We start from the raw sequence: 9,747 nt of genomic DNA, 5'->3' as shown, positions 1-9,747 counted from the left end.
TCATGAACAATTATCATACTGCAAAAGAGATAAAAGGAAATGAGACATGTCACGTCTGTTGGTTCACGTGAACTCAATAGCTTTTGTATATATGTTAAGAATTTCACTAAATATTTAATTGTGAATCCAACTATTATTATATTAACTTGAAGTCGTTGTAAGGACCATAAAATATAAATCATGAATTTAACTATAGTGTTGTACGAAAGTACAATAGTCATCGTTTTAAAAAAATTAACGTTGTGTTATAACCGGTCCGATCAAGCACTGTGTCATAGTAATACTCTGCAGCATTTTGTGTACCAGTAGCTTTATAACAATGATGTGATTTGTGAAGGTATTAATACATATTTGTCTCAATATTTTTTGGTTGCTATCGTAAAATATTGTTATAAAAACATATAATATAACATAATATGGGATTCACTAGAGTAAAATGGATGGATAGCATGCCTAACTAATTTGAGCTTAAATTTAAGTAGAATGATTGAATGATCACACTCATAATTGTGATCATAATTAAGCTACAAATTATTATTTTTCTCTCCATCTAAGTCTTGTTTAATAATTTTGAAATTTTCATTTTGTCGATCCTAATGAAAATTAATGTCAACATCATGATTCATGAGTTGTAAATTGTTGCTCCACAAGACAAGGCTTTTTTAATCGAAAACAAAAAAAAAAAAAAACTAATGAGATGTGATGCTTCAACCAACAACAAAAGCTATGGGATTAAAAATGGAGACGGACACGAAAAGAGGCAAATCAATGTGCTAAATTTTTTAATGATAAAAGATCACAAACATTAGAAGATTGGCTATTTAAGATAAAGCTTTGACAAAATCGTATTTATTCTCCTTTCAAACGAAGCATATAGCTAACTTATGAAGCATTAACACAATAACATATTCAGTATAGTTTTATAAGTGAAGTTGAAGGACAATAATGTGCACACAGACCTTATAACTTATGTGTTGAAAAGTAAAAAGATTATTTTCGATAAAATCGATTAAAAAAAAAAAGCTTATGAAAAATTATCAAGAAGCAATGTGCCAGAAAAAAAGAGCTAAAGGAGTCGTTTGGTAGTTAGTAAAGGAAATGTACTCCTGTTAATTTTCTTTTTATAAATTATATGGTGTTTGATGATTAGTTAAAAGATAAGTTATTTATATATAAAATTATACGATAATTGATTTGTAATTTAAATAGCAGCATAACTAATGCAATGCAAGATATATGAGGGAGTTAGTTTATAATCTTGTGCTAGATAGAAAAAGAGTAGCTAATAATGTACTTATTACTAATACCTACTTCATTCGTTTTTAAAAGAGTGATCTAGTTTGACTTGACACGAAGTTTAAAAAATAAAGAAAACTTTTGAATTTTATGGTCCTAAATTAAAGTTATGTCAAATGTACAAAATTGTCCTTTAATCTTGTGATTTTAAACATACCACGTGAAAAACTGAAAGTAAAATGTTATTAAAAAAAAGATCATTTTTTTAAACAAACTAAAAAAAAAAGAAAATCATTCTTTTTTAAATAAACTAAAAAGAAAAGAAGGTCATTTTTTTAAAAACGGAACGACTAGTCCGAACGAAAAAGTTAAAAGAGTGAAATGATTTCTACATAGAGGAAGTCGGAAGATGGACTTTTTGTTCCACTCTTCCACCAAGAAAAGGTATGATTGTATAGTGTGCCCCTAATTTAACCCCCCTACCCCCACCCTGCAGGACCATTACTGATGCACAAGAATCATATTCTAAGCCTAACAATAATACTTCCAGTAGCCTCATATCGTACTGTAATCTTACCCCTTTTTGCTTATCCTAAAAAATATTTCTTACTGATAAAGAGAAAAATTGAAGCCCTAATTTTGGTAGCAATGTTGGATCCGGCGACTGATTTGGTACCTCCACCTTCTTCTCCTACAATTTCATCTGTTTCTTCGTCTGATCTCGACACTGAGGTAATCGTCATGGCTCAATCGCTTTTGATTTTTTCAAATTGTATAATAATTTTGAGATTTACGTTTTACTCTGCGAACAGTCTACAGGTTCATTTTTCCATGATCGGAGTATAACATTAGGGACACTCATGGGAGTTACATTCCAGGCGATCACGTTCAGAGCTCCGTCGATGACTCAAAACCGTCAGTCGATCGTTGAGATCTCCGACGGCGCGGGAAGTACTTCTCGGAAGAACAGGAAATCGAAGAAGAGTAGAGTAGCGGCGGTGGAAGAGGAGGAACGACGGCATTGCCGAAGGCGGAGGTGGTGGAGGCTTTGTAGAGATGAGTGTGATTCCAAACCTGCGTCACTAGGAGAGTATTTAGAAGTCGAACGGAGGTTGGGAGACGGAGCATTTGACGGCGGTGCAGCCGCTGCAGCGGCGGAACTTGAAGGTGTTGTTATCGATGCTCAGCCAACAAACGGAAGGACGTTATTCGCCGACGGGAGAGTTCTGCCGCCGGTGGAAGTTGAGGAAGAGTCATCGTCGGCGGGAGCTTTAGGGTTGTGTAGATTCTCGGTGGCGTCGCTTTCGGGAATCTGCAGCCGTGGTGCTGGCTGTGTTGGATAAGCATTAAGATGGGACTTATAATTAAATGTTTGATTCGTCATCAATTAGTGTAAACTTTGTCATTAAATATAGTGATTAAGAAGATGCCTGAACGCAAAGAATAAGAAAAACCATACAGTAAATCATCCTTTATTAGTCACTCTCTGTTTATTCTCATTATCTTTATCGTCATGATATTTATTTGGATTTATTTATTTATTCTATTAAGTAAAGGCAAGTTTCTGACCCTAGTAATTGTCAGGATGTGAGAAACTCCGTAAGTGGGCTAAGGAAAGAAAAAGAAAAAATATGATAAATTACGACTTGCATTCTATTCATATTTTATTAATTCTCGCTGTAATTTAAAATGAGACATATTATATCACTAATTAATAATTTCATAGATTACAAAGTTAGTTATACTTAGATGCATGAATCTTTGTTGTCACATATTCTCTTAAATATAGATAGAGATGTGTGCAAGAGAGACGTTGTATTCAAATACATGTAAATTACACAATATAATAGGATAGGAAGTTGGTGTATCTTAGATACATGTGAATCTACTTGAATATAATATATCTAGAACAAATTACACTCATGTATCCGAGATATATATATGAGGAACCGAAATCTAGCACGAATAATAATTTTGAAAACTCAAGAAAATATACGTAATTAGGCTCTAAACTAATAGAATTTGTGTAGTTTGTCCAAAATCTCATTTGTAACTTTTTTCACATGGTATATTGTTCATTTAACGTTGGAGTAATTTTATCTTGTTTCAATTGTATGCTATTTTATAATTGAAGAAATGCCCTTTAGTGGTTATAAGTCACACGCATAATAAACAACAATGTCTCAAACAGCAAGCAAATTGTGTTGCTGCAAAAGCTTTCAAAAAGTTGATTTTTTTAAGCTGTATGCTAAAATCTGACCAAAATCTATTCCCGCGTAACCATTATACTTTAATAGACAAATTGAGGCGGAGTTAATTAGGACGTCATGCGAAAGTTTACAATTGCAAATTATAGAGGCGTCAAATCAGATAACAAAAACTATTCTAAAAATGTAATATTATTATATGGTTTGGCCAATTGGCCTAAATATGAAAAACTCATATTAAAACTATCGAGAGAAAATCTCCCACAAACAAAATTATTTAATGACTACATAGTGGATGCTCTTGTGTGATGCTATGAGAAAAAAAAATCATCCATTTATAGGTCACCAAACTCTTTTTTTAAAGGAAAAATAAACCAAATATAAAAGATAATTATATTTTCCTTTCCATTTAAACATTTATGCTAATACTATAATTTTCTTTTAAAAAATAAAACTGATAAAACCCGCATATGAAACTTTACCTCAAAGACAAAATTACAGTTAGTTGAGTAAAAAAGATAGTACAACAATTATTTTCGGTTGCGCATTGGATGCCTCAAATAATAAGATTCTCTCAAATGTCTTTTGGCTTACCCCAATATTTGGGTCTAAAATTATCTTTACTCTAATATTTCCATCAGATCACATCAAGATATTGTTCTGGGAAAATTACAAAAAATGGGTAAATGTGAAGACAAAAGAGGAGAATGGATTTTAGGTACCTCGTTTCTGTTTCTGTTTCAATATGCTGAAAACTTTGACCGAGACACGAGTCACATGTATTGTTCGTGGAACAGTTACTGGCCCAAGATAAGTCTTGTTGTGGGGCTTGGGATCTTCATTATGGACTTGGACTATTTGTTCTCATGGGCTTAGTACTCAACCCACACAAACTTCATCCAATTTTTCAAATTGATGCCGTTTCGCGTGAGGTATGAGGAGGCTGATGTGTTTGTAATCTTATTTATATCTTATGAAAATAGAGATGTTATGAGTTGTTTGATATAAAGATTAATAATGCAGTGATGAGTAGAGCAAAGTTTATTTTTTATCAAGTGTTTGGTTCATTGTTTTCTACATAATCTTATGTTTGAATCAAAACTCTACAAAAAAAAAAAACTTATTTCCAATTATATCCTTGAATTATTATGAGATTTTCTATTTCAGGTAATTGGGTCAAGGTAAATAATTGTCAGACAATATTATTTTTTATGGCCTTTTAACTAGCTAAGAGAAGAAAAAATTTGTTGTCATGATTGCTATTTTTCCTCACTTGAATTATTTGAAGGTAAATAATTTTTTTATCTTAATAAATTGATCTATCGAAAAACGTCAATTTTCAATTTTAAAAAGATAGACAATCTACTTTTAAAATCGAAAAGATGGTAAAGAATAGTAGAATCAAATAAAACATCTACATTTGCACATAAAATTGCAAGTTGTAGTTTTTAATATGTATGCAATTTTATAAATTGTTCAAAATACAAATTATTATAAAACCACATATATATCAATAAATAATACATTCAATAAAGATCACAAACGTCATGTGGTGATATATTTGATATATTTGTCTTTTCAATTAGTAAATGTTAAACAACTCGTATTTCAAATATTATAGTGATTTGTATTGGGTTTATTTCACCATGTGTTTGGCCCCAAATTTTTCCAAAAATATTTGACTAAAATAAATATGATTTATACCCATAAGTTCTAAAAATTATTTAAAATATCCATAAATTTATATTATCATAATGAATATGTTACGTTAAAAAAATAACCTTATAATATAATTGACAACAATCAACAATAATAACTCACCAAACACAAATTGTTCCTTTTTCTCAATTTTATCACTCAAATTAGAACTCAAACTTTTTCGGATGCGGTAGTAACAAATATTAGTTGAAATTAATAAATAATGGATATTTTTTTATAAAATATAAAATTTGGGGTGATTTTTAAAATTTCGAAATAGTAGAACTTGACCTTTTTTCTAGTATTTGGAAACTTGGGATACTTAACAAATATATTTTATCAAGTTATATAATCAAACACCACTTTTTAAGTTTTTCCCAAATATTCTTAAGACCAAATGGGTCCTAATATTCTATCTTAATTTTCAATCTTTATACTCTCTTATTTAGAGTTATATTTTCGATAAGCTATACGTTTATATTCTCAATAAGCTATACGTGTATCCAGTGGCGGACCTACCTTGGTCCAAGGGGTGTCGAGCGATACCCCTTCGTCGGAAAATTATATTGTATATAGTGATTAAATTTTAGTTTAATAAATATAAATACATAAATTGACATTTCTTGAAACAAGTTGAAGGTTTAGTCTATTGGTTAGAGGCTTGCAAATACTCCATGAGGTCATGTGTTCAAGTCCTACTAGCTTATTGTGTCCGTCACTGCGTGTATCATGTCATGTTATTTCATGTATATGTAATTGATGCCATTTCACATGATCAGCTCCAATATTCATGTGAAACCTGTTGTTTTCTGCCTTCCTCGGACTAGTCATTAATGAATAATGTCAGGTAATTTTTATTGATTTTATAAATAGGGCATTTCATTTTTCAAGATTCGATGTAATCGAGGTCAATGCCGTATTAAGAAGTAGCAGTACTAATTTTTATTTTTTATTTTTTGAAGTAGCAGTACTAAAAAACCAATCACATTCTTTTTCTTTAATCACATGTTATGATAAGTGGGGTTTATATAGTTAAAAAAATATGTAAAACAAAAATTTGAAGACTAATAAAAGAAGAAGTAATTTCATTTTTTATTCAATGTCATAGTTATACCTGAATAGATGATAAGCATCCGTCACTTAAGTATCTTACTTTCAGTATTAAAGTTGTTAGTTTGAATTGGGAAAATGCATAAGTATCCTCAGCCTACGCCCAAAATCCCTGAGACACACTTAACCATTACTAAGGTCCTATTACCCCTCGAACTTATTTTTTAATTAATTTTTCACCACTTTTCGGCTTCCGTGGCAATATAAATCAGATAGGTTGAAAGCTTTGTTCAACACGCGCTGGGCCCCATTTTTTCAACTTTCTAAAAAGTAAATTATAAGTTCAAAAGTAGCATTTACACTTCTCAAAATTTCAAAAAGCTATCACTTTATGTTTTAGATAAAAATATTTTTATAATCTACTTTGTTAATATATTTTTAGTTAGTTTATAGATTTCAATGTTTATATATTTTATTTCAAATTTGGGCTTGTAAAATTTTGTAAATATTATATATATAATTTTATTTTATTTATAGATAAAAAAAATTATTTATAATCTACTTTGTTAATATATTTTGAGTTAGTTTATAGTTTTCAATGTTTATATATTTTATTTTAAATTTGGGCTTGTAAAATTTTGTAAATATTATATATATAATTTTATTTTATTTATAGATAAAAAAATATTACTTATAATCTACTTTGTTAATATATTTTTAGTTAGTTTATAGCTTTCAATGTTTATATATTTTATTTCAAATTTGGGCTTGTAAAATTTTGTAAATATTATATATATAATTTTATTTTATTTATAGATAAAAAATATTACTTATAATCTACTTTGTTAATATATTTTAGCTAGTTTATAGTTTTCAATGTTTATATATTTTATTTCAAATTTGGGCTTGCAAAATTTGTAAATATTTTATTTTGTATTAAGATCCGAAGTTACAATTATATTGTTATAGTTTTCAAATTTGAAGTTAACAATTTACTTTGTAAATATTTCGTTTTGTATTCAGTTTGACTGTATCCTTAATCTTATTAATTTAACATAATGAACGTTGATATTTCAAAAAAATAATATTTTGTACCCATGTGAATTTTACCGTCTTTACGAAAATTTCTATTCATTTAACATTTCTTAAGTTTAACTTATCACACAGGTAGGTGAAAATATATTTGATCTCTTTTTCAAACACCGTTAAGTTGTAAAAAACCGAAAAAAACCCGAAAGAACCGACTAAAACTGAAACCAAAAAATCGACTTTGCATGGTTTGATTTGGTATTTAGATTTAATAAACCGACATAATTGGTTTAGGTTTTTTTTAATGAAAAACCAAACCGACCTATGTACACCCCTACTTAGGGGTTGTTCACGGGTTGGTTTGGATCTGTTATTGGTCAAAACCAAAACCAAACCAACTTAATCGGTTTTAAAATTATCAAAACCAAATCAAACCAAATATAATATACATTTATCGGTTTGGTGATTATCGGTTTCGGTTTGGTTTGGTTCGGTTATTCGGTTATTAACCATACACAAAAATAAAAGAAACAATTCTTTTAAAATGTGAAAAAAGTGACAACAATCCATTCAAAACGAAAAATAGTTAGAATGATTTAAATTACTCAACTTTCAATCACTAAATTTACTATCAATAAAGCTTTAAAATTCACTATATTGGCCTAGAAGGAAGAGACAATAACATTTTCAGTCCCACAAAGAATTGACATAGACACTCATATACATGAAATCAATAAGATAAATGTTTCATCTTGGGCATTTTTACTTTCAATAAGTAAATTATAAAGAAATTTTAATGAAAATATGTATAAGATCTTTAAAATTGTTTATAAAAATAATATATTAACTATGCATATTAATAAAATATATGTATATAATTCATCGGTTCGGTTCGGTTATTTCTTCGGGTTTTTTCGAATAAAACCATAACCAAACCAAATACTATCGGTTTTCAAAAATCTAAAACCAAACCCAAATAAAATTGGTTTTATTTTATCGGTTTGGTTTGGTTTTTCGGTTTGGATCGGTTTTTATCCAAACCGTGAACACCCCTACCCCTACTTCTAAGTCATCAAGAATCGTGGTTGAGTTCAAAGGTTAGTTTTTTCTTGATTTTATTTTGTTAGCTTTTCGAAGAAAGGAGCAATTTAACTTATGATAATGGAGGTTTTTTTTTTCCAAACATGAAGAACAATAATAAAGAAGAGGACAATTGAGTTAATATTTATTTTTTTCAAGTTTCTTTTAACACATGGCCAATTTTTATTGGTCAGTGCTGTCTAAAAACTGCACCCACGCACCTAATATAGGTGAAGTCACGGACTCAGCCCACGTAGGTTGAAAAGTGGTAAAAAAATTAACTAAAAAATAAGTTCGGGGGGAGGGGGAGGGGGGGGGGGAGTAATAGGACCTTAGTAAAGGTTAGGTGTGTTTCAGGGATTTTGGGCATAGGCTAGGGGTACTTATGAATTTATCCAGTTTGAATTAGCAAGAGATCAAAAAGGTGATAGCTCCTTAGAGGAAGGGTAAAAAAACACTTTTCTAATATAAATTATCAATTATTGTGACTTATAGTGCTTTTTATATAGTTTACAAATAAATAAATTTCGTTTCAAAAAAATTGAAAATTCCATGCACAAATTTCCAGTCAAACTTAAACTGTTTGACTCTCAAAAAATGAAAAGTGCCACATAAATTGAGACAAAGGGAGTAAATTATTTATGATTTGTTTTTTTGCTCGTCTAGTTTGAATAATTAAGACATGGTATTTCTTAATTTTAATTATTTTATTATTAATTATAGTTATATTTCAATATATTTAAAAAAAAATTAATTTATTATATTAAAAAATGATATAATTAAGTTATTATTTTATTAATTATTTCTTAATTAAAAAGTATGTGAAGACGACGGAAGTATTGTTTACTTAATTTTGAAGTGCTTAAAAAATGAACAATTTGAAAAAATATTGACGTGTAAGGATACTTGCTTCGTATATTCTTTTTCTTTTAATATTATAAAAATAAATCCTTATCAAACAAGAAACGTATTCCAAGTTGACTATATATAAGATTAGAGTCGGATAGAATTGAAAGAGTTGTCCGAACTTTTTTTTGGTAAAAAATTACATTGTTTATATATAATTAAAATTAGTTTTCTTGTACATATAATAGATATTAAACTCTCTTCAACTTTTTCTTATGTTTAATATTTTCATATTTTGAACTCATTCATAAAAATTCAAAATACGTCACCAAACGTTATTAAAAAAAGACTTTTTATATTTTTTTCAATTACCTAAAACATCAAGTTACGATACTATATTTGGCAGTAGATCACAATAATGAATAACAACTTCATATCTAATCATTCTGCCAACTTAAAAATAAAAAAGTTAATAATTTTATTTTTTATTCCATTTAAGACATACTACATTAGTCATCAAAAGTACTATCCTCGTGTCTCATTCAAAGCAAGTGAATCCAAATAAATGTAGAAGCTTATTCTTATTTATATAATAAAGCCG

General features: G+C 28.9%; 1 protein-coding gene across 1 annotated transcript; it reads left to right on the top strand.

Moving 5' to 3' along the window:
* The first annotated feature begins 1,650 nt into the window (after nucleotides 1-1,650).
* Nucleotides 1,651-2,738, top strand: LOC125832372 (uncharacterized protein At3g17950). The gene is made up of 2 exons (XM_049511515.1): nucleotides 1,651-1,968; nucleotides 2,049-2,738. Exons 1-2 carry the CDS (start codon nucleotides 1,744-1,746, stop codon nucleotides 2,577-2,579), a joined length of 756 nt encoding a protein of 251 aa, XP_049367472.1. The 5' UTR covers nucleotides 1,651-1,743; the 3' UTR covers nucleotides 2,580-2,738.
* The last annotated feature ends 7,009 nt before the right edge of the window (nucleotides 2,739-9,747 follow it).

This window comes from Solanum verrucosum, unplaced genomic scaffold, assembly GCF_900185275.1.
Source record: "Solanum verrucosum unplaced genomic scaffold, falcon-dt-bn FXZP01000009.1, whole genome shotgun sequence".
Classification (NCBI taxonomy): Eukaryota; Viridiplantae; Streptophyta; class Magnoliopsida; order Solanales; family Solanaceae; genus Solanum; species Solanum verrucosum.
The sequence above is the reverse complement of the archived record's forward strand: the minus strand, read 5'-3'. Positions and strand labels throughout refer to the sequence as shown.

Bases quoted from the DNA above. Each gene is read 5' to 3' on its own strand.
- LOC125832372 (XM_049511515.1), top strand. From the start codon at position 1,744: ATGCACAAGAATCATATTCTAAGCCTAACAATAATACTTCCAGTAGCC. The intron at 1,969-2,048 runs GTAATCGTCATG...CTCTGCGAACAG, and splicing joins CGTCTGATCTCGACACTGAG to TCTACAGGTTCATTTTTCCA.